This window comes from Dromiciops gliroides, chromosome 5, assembly GCF_019393635.1.
Source record: "Dromiciops gliroides isolate mDroGli1 chromosome 5, mDroGli1.pri, whole genome shotgun sequence".
Classification (NCBI taxonomy): Eukaryota; Metazoa; Chordata; class Mammalia; order Microbiotheria; family Microbiotheriidae; genus Dromiciops; species Dromiciops gliroides.
In genome coordinates, this window is record NC_057865.1 from 267,509,751 (window position 1) to 267,524,474 (window position 14,724).

Consider the following 14,724-nt stretch of genomic DNA (forward strand, 5'->3'; position numbering starts at 1 on the left):
TTTCTGAAATGTATGGTTGTCTAGAATTTACATGGAAAATATTGTAATAGACTTGGTCTTTAATCTTCCCCTCTCCATCCTTCCCATCTCTAATTGATGCCTTGCTGCTTTGGAGCCCTGCTTTTCTTCTCAGTACTTTTCCCCTGGAATTGACTGTTAGCAAAATCAAGAACCTATGTTTATGGTGTCCTTGAGTCTTGTCCTGGAAATTATTACGGAACTACACATGCACAACAGAGACACAAGGCCTGAATTGACTAATAGCCTGTGCCATGGTTGCATGGATCATTGAGGTTACTCTTTGGAAAAAGAAGAAAACCACCAAAAATGTTCTGTCATAGTGAGCCCATGGTTTAAGGATGATCTTGAGGCAAATGGTTGTTCCCCTGATGGGTACACCAATTCCACAAAATGGAGAAGATTAATTGAAGAAAACAATCACTAACAAGGATGTATTTCGTTGACATTGGCTTTGATTGGCTCTCTAACTAAAAGGTTGAATGACCTTTAGAGATGGGCATGTGGAAAGCAGTTCAATCCAATACAACAATTTACCTAGTATGCATTAAAAGCCAGGCCAGGCACTGGGGATATGAAGATGAAAATATTAGAATGTAAACATCTTGAGAGCAGGAATTATTTCATCCTTTGTATTTGTATCTTTAGTCCATAACCCAGAGCCTGTCACATAATAGGCACTTAATGGCTTGCCGATTGATTAAAATATTCCTTGCCTTTAAGGAGCTTAGATCTTGTTATATTCTATTATAGGATGTGCATCTCTCAGTGGATACTATATGTGTGTGCATACACACATGTGCATGTATATGATATGCACACATATAGAAAAGTATGTTGTATGTAGAGATACATTTTTATATGTGTGTGCATACACACACATATACTTTTTTTTTTTAAACAGAGAACAGTATCAGGATAGGTCATGCATAGAAGATTATATCTGAGTTGAGCCTTAAAGGTGTGAGGAACTTAAAGAGGTAAAGGTAAATAGAGAGAGAGTATTCCAGATGTGAGGGACAGTCTGTCCAAAGGCATTTGAGGCATTAGATGAAATATTAAAGAACAGCAATTAGATCAGTTTGGCTGAAACAAAGAATGTGTAATGGGAAGTCATATGTACTGAATTTAATACAGGAAGTGCTCACATTAAAGATATTTTTTTGTGGGGCAATGAGGGTTAAGTGACTTGCCCAGGGTCACACAGCTAGTAAGTGTCAAGTATCTGAGGCCAAATTTGAACTCAGGTCCTCCTGAATCCAGGGCCAGTGCTTTATCCACTGCGCCACCTAGCTGCCCCCAGGATAACATTTTTAAAGAGAAATTGAGGGTCATTTATTAAGTGATCGTCCATATCTAGCTCTTGTGGGAATGTTAGTTTTAAATACAAGGTACCCACTTTTTTTTTACTCTTTTTCCCCCTGTGACTGGGATGTAGCATGATTTGTTCGCCAATATTGTTTTTATTCCCTTTGCCCATTTGAAAGCACTGTTAGTCCAGTTACTCTAATAACATCACCTAGAAAGGAAATAGTTGGTAAGTTATACTGCAGAAGTAACACCCTGATTGGCTCAAGCCCTGGCTTAGCCAATGTCCATAAAAGTTCAAAATTGGAAAATTGCTTTGGTCTGGAAACTTTATTAAGTTGCATCAACTCCTGTCAATCTCTCTGTAGTCAGTGTGACCACTTGGTACCCAAGATAATTTAGGAGGTTTTTAGTTACTTCTGGAAATTCTTAATTTACATCTAATGATACCTTTTTTTCCTAAGTTCAGCAACTACTTGGATGACTTTTGCACCCTCCCCCATACCTACTACTGAGATAGTTCATTCTATTCATTCATAGGGATAAATATATAAAAGAGATGTCAGAAAACACAAAAGAAAAATAAAGAAATAAAAGAGACGTCATTGAGTACCTCCTTTCCCTCTAAAAGATATTATTAGAAAAGAAAGTCTATAATGCAGGTAGGGTCGACAGTAACCACTACAGAAAACGATCTTGTACCCCATGATGTCTCTCTTTTTGAAGAAATTCCAAAGTTGGTGAACAGGAAAAAAGAGATAGGTCCTGGATCTGTCAATAAGGAAATTGCTTCTTCCAACAAAGTACCTTCTAACTTAGAATCAAAGAATTGACTAGATCACTGATATATTAAGTCACTTGCTTAAGGTCACACAGATAGTGTGTGTCAGTTGGGGAGACTTGAATCCAGGCTCTGAGGCCACTTTTCTATGCACAAGAGCCATGCAGGAAAAAAAAATTAAAAAGAAGGGAAAGAGTTTTCCTTTAGGTATCCCATGAGTTAGAAACTTCAGTTTTTTTGTCTTTATTTCTCGTACATGCCACAAAGTGTGGCACAGAATAAAAATTTATTGATTGACTATTTGATGGTTTATAAGTGACTGAGAACTGTCAAAATTTATGCCAGCTCATCTCCCATAGGTTTTATTAAGCTAGAAAGACTTTGGTCCAGTAATGGGCTCTATAAGGAGCCAATTTACCTAATTTTAGACATGCTTGTCATTGCGTTCACCATAGATGACATAATTTGAGCCCATAACAACTCTTGAAGACCATCCCCTCATTTAGAGAGGGGTTATAATCTGTATCATTGGAAATAGGGTCCAACCCAGTGAAATGACATACCCTTGTATTAGTAAAGCAATCTCATAATTATACAACTCACAAAATACTCCAGACAGTTGTGCACCATGAATATCTTACCTCGAGGGACAGAAGTTATATTTGTGTCTGAAATTCGGATATAGGAGAGTTTCTTCAGTCCACTAAATGTCCCAGGATCTATTCCTGTACTCTTGAGGGGGTTGGTGCCCAGCTCTGTGAAAAATAACATGGAGGATTTTGGCAAATGGTTTGTGGATATTAAATGGCAAACTTCCTGTATTTCAAAATCCCAAAGAGAGTGGATTCAAAATTCCTATCACCAATACCTTGCTGACCCCCAAAAATGAATGCCTAAGAAAGCTGCCCTTGGTTTCTCCTCCTCCCTGGAGCTGTCAAATAAAAGAACTGGAATTCTTTGGGCTTGGCAACTCATGCTCTTGGACCTCCCAGGAAATGCTCCAAAGCTTTGCCTGCAGGAGTCAAGTGTTCTTCAAGTACACCTTATGGTCAGGCAAAATTGAGGTAACAGTTGTATAATTTGGCCATTTTCCACAGTATTCAAGTGTACAATCTCATCAACAACTTGGGAGGTGGGTACCAAAAACCATTAAAAAAAATAAGGCTGGGTAGATACTGGCCCAAACGTTAACCAAGGCTGGGGAAATGGGTTTTTTTTCCTAAAAGCCCCCCACGTCATAGCAGAGGAAAGTAGCTTTAAGAAAATGCCTAACATGAGAATTTTATAGAACACCAAACCAGCCCCATGTTAAACAAATAATACCACCTCTGCAAACGATTGAATTCCTTTCTTCAATGTTGCTAAAATACAGCCTCAGCCTCAGAGTTTCTCCAACTCAGATTCCCATGAAAACAGAAAAGAAATGGAAACTCTTGCCCATTTTCTTTCCCCAAGGACTGACTAAATTGTTGGAGGCCACAGGTCATTGTACCACGGCTCATTTTCGTGTTTCTAGCCTATGTTCAGAAGCAGCATCAGGGAAAGGATGGTGGCTACAGAATCACAGGCTCTGTGTTCAAACCCTGTCTCTGTTGCCTCTGTAACTGCAGGCAAGTCACTTCATATCTCTGGACTTTTTTTCTTCAGATGTGATATGAGTCAATGAAATGAGATGCTTCCTTCTATGCTTTGGTACCTAGTCTCTCTCTCTCTCTCTCTCTCTCTCTCTCTCTCTCTCTCTCTCTCTCTCTCTCTCTCTCTCATCTCTTTCTTTCTTTCTTTTTTTTTAGTGAGGCAATTGGGGTTAAGTGACTTGCCCAGGGTCACACAGCTAGTAAGTGTCAAGTGTCTGAGTCCAGATTTGAACTCAGGTCCTCCTGAATCCAGGGCCAGTGCTCTATGCACTGTGCCACCTAGCTGCCCTTCTCCATCTTTCTGTTGTTTCTGTTTCTCTGTCTCTCTGTCTCTTTCTGAGTCTGTCTCCATCTCCTCTCTATTTCTGTCTCTGTCTTATCTCTGACTTTTTGTTTCTTCCTCTTTTCTCTGTGTCTGTCTCTATTTCTCTCCTCTCTCTCTCTCTCTCTCTCTCTCTCTCTCTCTCTCTCTCTCTCTCTCTCTCTCTCTCTCTCATCTCTTCCTGTCTCTATCTGTTTCTCTGTCTCTCTTTGTCTCTATGTCTGTCTCCATCTCTTCCCTATTTCTGTCTTATCTCCAACTCTTTTTGTTTCCCTCTGTCTGTATGTCTGTCTCTATCTCTGTCTCTGTGGTCTCTCATCTCTCTCTGTGTCTCTGTCTCTCTCTGTGTCTTTGTGTTTCTCTGTGTCTCTCTCTGTCTCTCTCCCCACCTTCCTTCTATATACCTAGATTACTTCAGAGTTTATAAGGCACTCCCCTTACGTCCTTTGAGGCAAACAGTACAAATATTTTCCCCATTTTCCAGGTAAAGCCACCAAGAGCCTCCATGGTGACGTCCCTGACGGCCACCATATGTCCAGAAAATGTCAGAACCAGGATCTGAGTCACAGGCTCCTTTGAGGCTCGGCTGATCCTCTAGTGTCTCAACAAAGCTCCTAATGTACTTTTCTCACGGTGAGCTTATGGAGCCGAGGGAACCACATGACCGTAGGGTTTAGAGAAAGGGCCCTCAGAAACGTCTGACCGTCCTTCCACCACCCCACCCATTTCTCGGATGAGGATGCTCAAGCAGGATTGCTTGGCTACAATACAGCGACCGCGCCTCCCGTACCGATGACGATCATCTGACTGAGCCCATTGAAGACAGCGGGCTTCAGTTTGCTGATCTCGTTCTCGTGGGCCCGCAGCTCCTGGAGGCTCTTGGGCATGTTGATGGGCAGTTCCTTCAGATGGTTCTTGGACAGGTACAGTCTCTCTAGTTTTCCCAGAGGAGCAAATGCCCCGGGGCTGATTTTGCTGATTTTGTTGTTCACCAGAACCAAAGTCTGTTAAAAAAAAAAAATACAGCGTCATCTCCAAGATTATCCATAGCCCCGTGAGGAAGGATGTAGTGTATTTCATCCGGTTCAGTTCAAGCATTTATTAAGTGATATCACCGATATGTGTTAGGAAAGAGGCTGCTGCTGTTGTTGTTGGGTCATTTCAGTTGTGCCTGACTCTCCACGACCCCATTTGGGGTTTTCTTTTTTTTTTTTCAGGGCAATGGGGGTTAAGTGACTTGCCCAGGATCACACAGCTAGTAAGTGTCAAGTGTCTGAGGCCGGATTTGAACTCAGGTACTCCTGAATCCAGGGTGGTGCTTTATCCACTGCGCCACCTAGCTGCCCCCCTTTTTTTCATTTGGGGTTGTCTTGGCAAAGTATTTGCCATTTCCTTCTCCAGCCCATTTTACAGATGAGGAAACAGAGGCAAACAGGGTGAAGTGAAGGAAGGGAGGGAGGAAAGAAAGGAAGGGAAGAAGGAAGGAAGGAAGGAAGGAAGGAAGGAAGGAAGGAAGGAAGGAAGGAAGGAAGGAAGGAAGGAAGGAAGGAAGGAAGGAAGGAAGGAAGGAAGGAAGGAAGGAAGGTCATACAGCTAATATTATTTTGTGGCAGGTTTTAAACCTGTATTTTTCTTATTCCAAACCCAGAGCACTCTCCACTACACATCACTATCTCAGAAAACTAAGGCTCCAAGGAAAAAAAAATGAAATGATCAAAGTCCAGCCAACTAGCAAGTGTCCAGAGAAAGGACTCCAAATGCAGACCTAGCCCTGCTGCCTTTAAGTCTGTGGACCACGAGGTCATCTTCATTTTACTGTTGAAGAAGTAGAGGCCCCAGGAAAGCTAAATAACTTATTCAAGATCACAGGTAGAAAGCTTCAGAGGTGGGATTTGAACTCAGGACTCCTGACACTCCTACCTTACCACTGCCACTCATTAATTTTTTTAAAAATTATTTTTTTAAAAAAGTCAAGACTTTTCCCCTCCTTAACTCAATTTAGTTGTCATCAGAGGATCACATTATTTAGAGATGCAAAAGAGTTGTAAAAATCATCAAATCCTTCCCCTACGCACACAGGTATATGCATACCTTATATTACAAATGAGAAAACTGAGGCCCAGTTTGATTAAGCGACTTGCCCCTAAAGCCCACAGGGACTGGCCTAGGTGGGATTCCAGCCCTCATCTTTCTACAGCATGTTTCTACATCTCCCTCACCTTTATTACACTCGTCATAGTCTTGTTCCCTCTACCTGTGACCTTACAAAAGTCACTAAACCTTTTTTTCTTTGGATCTCAGTTCCTTCCTTCCCCTGTAAAAGGAGGACGTTGGGTCCTCTACAGTCCCTTCCAAATCTTAATTGTCAAACCTATGGAACTCATTCTCATAGGCCACCTTCCCTTAATAAGATTGTAAACTCCTTGAAGACAGGACATCTGTCTTATTCATCTCTACCTAGCTGAAAAAATACTTTTTTTTCTTTTTGGGGGGGGTGGGAGGGGTGTGTAGGGCAATGAGCATTAAGTGACTTGCCCAGGGTCACACAGCTAGTGTCAAGTGTCTGAGGTCAAATTTGAACTCAGGCCCTCCTGAATCCAGGGCTAGTGTTTTATTCACTGTGCCACCAAGCTGCCCCCAAAACACTCTTTCTAAAGATGTCTGTACATGTTGCTCTCTTGCCCAAACCATCAATAGCTTTATCTCTTTAGGGTAAGATACAAGCTCCTCACTTTAGCATTTAAAGTTTGCTCCAGCATACCTTTAGAGATTTACTGAACATCACTTGCCTTCATGGATTCTATTTTCTAGCCAAACTGGCCTACTAGTTATCCCACCAAATAAGCATCCCAGTCAGCCACTTCTGTGCCTTTCTCTATACCTATAATGTGATCCCTCCTCAACTGTGCTGCTTAGAATATTGAGCTTAAAGTCCTAAAGAAAATCTTACCTGATCACATTAGGCATTAAAACTCTGTCTTTCCTATTCCAAATTGCATTTTTATACCTCTCTCTCTCTCAATATAGATATGTATATGTATGGATATAATTTAACATAACACAACATCCCATGCCATCCAAAACAACACAGCCTATATAAAGAATGTTTATATATGTATGTGTGTATATACATATACATATACATATACATATACATATACATATAACTTAACAAATCCCAATTCCTAATAGACTGTATTAATAATAATAATAGCTTGTTGGAACCAATGACTATATTTTACTTTGTCTTTATATCTTCCTTATTTACTACAGTTCTTGGAGCTAAATACATTTGAAATAAATTAATACATAGAATCATTTCCATTGGGTTGGGTTGAATTGAATTTGAGATCTAAACATAAAACTATAAATATGCCAAATGAACCTCTTTACAATGAGTTATAAACTAGTCCCTTTACTAGAAGAAATAAAACATGCTATATTTATTAAATTATTTTGTAAACTAGGGCTCTGTTTTTTTTCTTTTACATCTCTTCAAACTGTGTTTTTTGGGGCAGCTAGATGGCACAGTGGATAAAGCACCAGCCCTGGATTCAGGAAGACCTGAGTTCAAATCCGGATTCAAACACTTGACACTTACTAGCTGTGGCAAGTCACTTAACCCTCATTGCCCCGCCAAAAAAATTGTGTTTTTTGTAGCTGAAACTATGAAATGCATTTATATAGTTACTATGAGTGAAAAATATGCTGCTCACTTTATTAATGGTTAAAAACACTGAACAGTCCACTCTTTTCTGATAGATACTTTGAAGTACCAAAAAAGGGATAGATCACAGAGATGATAGTTGCTAAAAACAAACCAAAAACTATTTAAAAGCATGCTTGAAAACAACAAGAACATGTCATTAGGGGCTCTTGCTCTAAAGAGAACAGCAAACAAGTGGGATAACCCTTGTATTATAAAATTGGATGTATGCAATTTAAACAAATTATTCAAATTATACTTAAACATAACAACCTGGTATTAGGGTAAGAACATTTTTCCACCCATTAAAAACTTGTCATAGCAAGAAGTTTAGGGAAAATATATAATGTTCTTCAACATTTCTGGGTTGCTAGCATCATAGATTTAGGGCCAAAAGGGACCTCAGAGGTTGTCTAGTCCAGCTCCCCTCTTATTTCAGAACAGGAAACTGAGGCAAAAAAAAATTTGGTTAAAGTAATTTAACCACAGTCAAAAGGGTAGAAAATGATAGATTTCAAGGTCCTCTGGCACCAAATCCCATGTTCTTTTTACTTCTCCTTAAAGGGGACTTCAGAATAGAAAAGGATCATCCTTTCTCAGTTCTTTTATGTTTTCTCAGACAAAGGGAAACACGTTTACATATAACACCCCTTTCTTTTTATAATACTTTTAGAGTTGACAAAAGAAAAATATCTTTACAATGACCCTCTTAGGTAGGGACGACAAATACTAAGTTTTTCATTTTTCCCCCTTTTACAGATGAGGAATATGAGGTTCAAGGAGGTAAAGTGATTCATGCGAGATCACAGAACACATAAGTGGCAGAGGTGAGAGGCAAGCTCAGGGAACTGACTTACATAATCATAGTATTTGAGAGTTCTAAGGAACCTAAACAACCAAGTTCAATACATTCACAAAAGTGATATTTGTTATACTATGTCTGAGATGTGGTCTCACAATCTCTGCTTAGAGATCTCCAAGGGGAGAGACTGCCCATCTCTCAGGGCAGGCCATTCATTGTAGAAAATTCTAATTGTTACAAAATCCTTCCTTGCTTCCTTGCTTCCTTGCTTCCTTCCTTGCTTCCTTCCTTCCTTCCTTCTTTCCTCCCTTCCTCCCTTCTTTCTTTCCTTCTTTCCTTCCTTCCTTGCTTCCTTCATTCCTTCTTTCCTCCCTTCTTTCTTTCTTTCCTCCCTCCCTCCATCCCTTTCTCCTTTTTTCTTTCTCTCTTTGTATTTTTTCTTTTTCTTTCTTCTTTTTCTTCTTCTCCTCCTTCCCCTCTTCTTCCTCCTCCTCCTCTTTCCTAAATTAACCTCTTTTAAGTTTTCATCCCTTGTTCCTGGGTCTGCTATCTGAGGCCGGACAAACCAAGTCTGCTTTCTTGTCCATGAGGGTTCTTAGACACACTTATTACATCCCCTCTGAGTCTTCTCTTCTCTGAGACAAACAGTTTTTTCCATCAATCCTCATATGACAGACTTAATGCCCCTCACCACTAGGAGGTAACATGGTGTTGCTGGAAGTCAGGAAAACAAGTCCAAATTCAGCCCCAGATGCATGCTAGCTCTTTCACCAAGGGCAAGTTGTTTAACCTCCATGGGCCTCAGTTTCCTCAAGTGTAAAATGAAATAATTGGATTTGATGACCTCTGAAGTCCTTTCTGGCTCAATACTGATGACCTTCCTGGTTGTCCTCCTCCAGTTACAAACCCAAAACTTATTACAAAAAGAAGAGGTCTAATGATAACAGAAGAGAGAGGGACAATCACCTCCTTATTCCTGGAAGTTTCTTCTCTCTTCCTATAGTCCAAGATCACATTCCTTCGTTGGCATTGTGGTGGTGGTGGTTGATTTTGGTTGCCGTGTCACATCATGGTAAGCTTGTAATCCACTAAAAACCCCAGATATTTCTCAGAACAAATACCATTTAACCCTGCTTTTCTTGCGTTGCATTTATAATGCTGATTTTTCATATTCAAGCATAAGACTTAATAAGTTCATCCTTATGAATTGTAGTCTTATTAGGTTTTGCCTCATCTCTTTTGCCCGCCAAAATTCTTTAAGATCGTGACTCTCACTCAGGGCTTTCTTTAGTCATCATCCCCCCCAGATTTCTGTCATCTGCAAGTTTAATGTGCATGTCATTCAGTGGTCTTTCAGTTAACCACCTGGGCTGTAACCCTGTTCAAACCGCTCCAAGCATTATCTACACTGATCCTTTTTGTGAAGTAAGTAGAAATCATGGACAAAGGGATCAGACTGAGAGGCTAAGTAATCCAACCAAGGCCAGTTCGTGGCAAAGCAGAGCTAGAACTCAAGTGCCTTGACTCATGGAACATGGGAGCATGCATCTAGAACTGGAGAAGCCTCAGAGGCCATCTGATCCAATTCCTTTATTTTACAGTGGGGGAAACTGAAGCATAGGGACTTGATTAAATGACTTGATCAGTTCCTAAATCTGGTTTTCTTCTCACATAATGCAGGCTTTTTAAAGAAAAAGTGAAGTTATTTTTAGGAAAAACACGACATATTGATCTTAAATGTATGAACCTATCATTACAGTATTGTAAATATGGCTGAAGGTAAGATAATTGTTTATATATATATATATATATATATATATATATATATATAAGATAAATGTAAAATAAAGGATTTACAATAGACTGTAAGTTCCTTTGTTGTTGTTTGTTGTTGTTGAGTCCTTGCAGTAGCATTTAACTATTCATGACCCCATTTGGGGTTTTCTTGGCAAAGATAGTGAACTGGTTTGCCATTTCCTTCTCCAGATCATTTTACAGTTGAGTAAACTGAGGCAAATAGGGTTAAACAACTTGTTCCAGATCACACAGCTAGTAAGTGTCTGAGGTCACATTTGAATTCAAGCCTTCTTGACTCCAGGCCCAGCACTCTATCCACTGAGCCACCTAAGCTACCCTAAGCTTCTTTTTTTGTCTGTCTGTTTGTTTGTTTGTTTTTTCTGGTGAGGAAATTGGAGTTAAGTGACTTGCCCAGAGTAACACAGCTAGTAAGTGTCAAGTGTCTGAGGCTGGATTTAACTCAGATCTTCCTGAATCCAGGGCCAGTGCTTTATCCACTAAGCCACCTAGCTATCCCACCAAGCCGTCTTCCCACTATATCAGCTTTGGGTATAGATGTAGCTCACTGTAGGTAGTTAATAATAATTATTGAATTGAATAGGTTCCCCTATCTAAACAATGCCAACTCTAGTGCATTTTAGCTGGGGGTGGTTTTAAACAGATCTTCCCCTTCTGTCTTCCCAAATCCAGCCTGCTTAGAATGGATGTCTGTTCGTGTTTTGGTAGAGAGGGCAACTCCTTATCCTTTCATCTTGGTTTTCTCATTGGACCAGAGCTCAGTCTGGAACGGCTGGAAAGGGAAGGAAACAGGGTCCAGAAACAGGAAACTCTTATATTGGACCTTATCTGTCCAGCAGGAACCCTTTGACCCACCCGGGCCAATGTACTCTCTGTGTCCTAAACACATTACGCTTACATCCATTAGAATACTTTTATCCTGATATTCTTCACTCCTAGAATATCCCCCTTTGTCTATGACTGTGCAGAAGTCTCATCTGTACAGTTCCACTCAAACTGGATGATTTCTATTTCCCTACACTTGACATTCCATGTCCCATTTCTGCCATCCAGCATTCTTGGGGAATGTTCTCTCATGCTTTCCCCTCGGTTGACTCATGATGACTTGGACACAACTGAAACAGCTGAACAACAGACTTGTTGCATTCCCCTTTATAGGTCCCTTGAGATATCAATGACCTTGAGATGGGATGATATACTTAAAGTCACAAAGACTTGGGTTTGAATCCTGACTCTTACACTTACTAGGCGTGTGACCCTTGTCAAGTTACTTTATCCATTTGTGGCCCTCACTGCTCATCTGTAAAAAAGAGGTGATCAACTTCAATGATCTTCGAGGTATCTTCCAGTTAAATCTAGGATACTTGAGTTTAGAAAGAATTTTACATTTTGTCTTTGTATTACCAGTGTCTGGTACATAGTTGTTGATTCACAAAAGCTTGCTCAATAGCTATTTAGCTATTAAAGATTATTGAATTGAAATATGTCTATTCTTTAAGCTGACCACAAGTTTCAAGTTCATAAGGCTATAACTATAGAAATGGCAGGGAAATTAGACTTCATTAAGCATATTCTCCCCACCTAGAGTGTGACTGCAATCCAAACTAGTTAATTGTCATTCTTGTTAGAAGCTTAGTTTAAAGGAAGAATGAGGTTGTAATTCAATTCTACAATGAGATATGGGGCAATTATCTGTTTATTTTTTTTTATTTTGTTTTTGTTTTTTGGTTGGGCAATGAGGGTTAAGTGACTTGCCCAAGGTCACACAGCTAGTAAGTGTCAAGTGTCTGAGGCTGGACCTGAACTCAGGTTGTCCTGACTCCAGGACCAGTGTTCTATCCACTGAGCCACCTAGCTGCCCCACTGTTTATTTAAATTATCCAAGCTCTTTGTTGTTCTTCCATTACACAAATAAACAAGAGTTATAGATCTTTGCAGAATTTCTGGGAAATATTCCCATGGAGAGAGAACATAATTGGATCTTTGAGATGGGAAATAAACATTCTGAGATACTTAAAAAAAAATCAGAGTTTCTTCCTTTGTTACAGAGTTCAAATCAACAAGTGTTTATTGAGCATCACTCTCAACGTCTGAATAAGCTACAAAAAAATAGGAGAGTTCTGAACCACAAGAGGTCTTTATCTTATCTGGGGAGATAAGTCCAAGAGAAAGGAAAAGATAAATAAAGTGAGGTTACAATATGTGCTATTGGGATTTACTGGAGGGAGAGGGTTAGAAAAGTCTTTACATATTATGTGGGATGCCAGTTCAGCTTGAAATTTATTTAGGTAAGTTTTTGTTCTGCAGAAAGGTGAAGAAGGGATTTTTGATGGGTGGGAATGAAGTGAAGAAAGATATAGACAAGTACAATATATATATATATTGCAGGATTAGAAATCAAGTCAAGATTGAAGGACATCTGTATTCAGCCTGAAGTGTCATAGGAGATTAGACTGAAATAATTGAGGCAGGGGAGAAGCTAAGTGGTGGAGAGCTGGGTCTGGAGTCGGGAAGACCCGGGTTCAGATACTTCCTACCTGTGTGACCCTGGGCAAGTCAGTTAACCCTGTTTGCCTTAGTTTCCTTGTCTGTAAAATGAACTGGAGAAGGAAATGGCATCTAGTATCTTTGCCAAGAAAACCCCAAATGGGGTCACAGAGTTGGAGAAAACTGAAAAACAACAACAACAACAACAACAACAACAAACAACATTTGGCAGAAATTAGAACAGGGAATACCATTTAAGTGAGAATAAGGAGTTTGGGCTTTGTTTCACTATAGTCACTAACACTAGCAGTATAAGATGATGCCTAGAGGAAAGGATTCAAAGACCAAGAAGACCTGGGTTCAAATCTCCTTTCTGACATAACTGGTAGTGTGACTCTGGGCAGATCTCCCTTAACCTCTCAGTATCTTAGACAACTCTCTAAAATTAGACGTTTCAAAAAAAGGGAACCAATCTGCATGGACTGAGGGAGTTTGCTCACCCATGAATTCCACATACTAATCAAATTATATGTCGAAGCCTATGGGTATTTAGCATAGTTGAAGGAGAAGATCTTTGAACTAAAATACCCATGTTCCAAAGAACATCATGTTTATTTCAAAATAGTTGTGATCCATGAAGAAGAAGAGAGTGCCAAGGATCAGACCTTGGGGAACAGCCACATTTGCAGAGGGAAGAACAGGAGATTCATTGAGTTTGTCACAGGACCATGGATTTGGGGCTGGAAGGGAGTTTAGAGGCCACCTCATCCAACACATTCTTTTTACAGATAAGGAAACTGGGATCCAGAGAGAAATGCCTTGTCCAAAAACCCATCTGTAGCATCAGAGTTGAAATTCAAGAGCCCACGTCTTCTGGCTCCAAAGTCAGTACTCTTTGTCCCACATCCCAACCTCGCTCTCCCAAGTCCCTCCCAAAATTAAAGTGGTCAGCCTGTGAAAGTGAGTTTGTGTTTCCTATCTCTCATTAGATGGTAGAATATCAGAGTCAGCAAATTCACTTCCAAGACTGTAAAATAGTCAGAAAAAATCTTCAAAAAGCAATTAACCTTGGGGCAGCTAGGTGGCACAGTCAATAGAGCACAGGCCCTAGATTCAGGAGGACCTGAGTTCAAATCAGGACTCAAACACTTGACACTTACTAGCTGTGTGACCCTGGGCAAGTCACTTAACCCCAAATGCCTCACAAAAATAAAAGAATTAACCTTGGGAATATAGTCAGGACAGTAAAGTATGTAAAGTAGTAAAGTATGATGAACTTGACAGTTGTTCCTTCATCATAGCTGAAATTTTGTCATTAGCCGTGACAAAAGAAAAAAAAATACAAAATGCAGCTTAATCTAATCATTTCTAAAACATTTTCATTCTTTATGTTCTTTTGAGGTGGAGGGAGAGACCTATGCATTTTGAGATCTCTCAGGTAGCAAGCTGTCTATAGTCAACAATTGTGCAAATTCTAGTCTTGAGGAATTGCCTGACATCACTTAGAAGAAAAGGGAGTAGTCTAAGGTCATACATCCAGGATAAGTCATAGGCAGGACTTAAGCCTAGGACTTCCGGACTTTAAAACTGGCTTTTCCATGTGCCATTTTGCAAAGTGGGAGGTAATGATACCCATTTTATTACTGGGAAAACAAAAGCCTGGGAAGGCTATGACAGAGCAAAATCTTGAACTAGAATAAGCAGAAGAGGTAAAAAAGGGGATAAAGGCATGAGATGTGTCAAAAGGGTGGAAGGCATTCTTTTTATTTATTTATTTATTTATTTTTTAGTGAGGCAATTGGGGTTAAGTGACTTGCCCAGGGTCACACAGCTAGTAAGTGTTATGTGTCT

General features: G+C 39.9%; 1 protein-coding gene across 2 annotated transcripts in view; it reads right to left on the minus strand.

Annotated features, from left to right (window-relative positions):
• Positions 1 to 14,724, minus strand: part of DCN (decorin) — a 54,286-nt gene that overhangs the window by 10,120 nt on the left and 29,442 nt on the right. For both annotated transcript variants that reach the window (XM_043967109.1, XM_043967108.1), the window contains exons 4-5: positions 4,854 to 5,067; positions 2,749 to 2,862 (exon numbers count right to left, since the gene is read on the minus strand). In XM_043967109.1, coding sequence (XP_043823044.1) covers positions 2,749 to 2,862; positions 4,854 to 5,067 — 328 coding nt within the window. The remainder of the gene's footprint in view (positions 1 to 2,748; positions 2,863 to 4,853; positions 5,068 to 14,724) is intronic.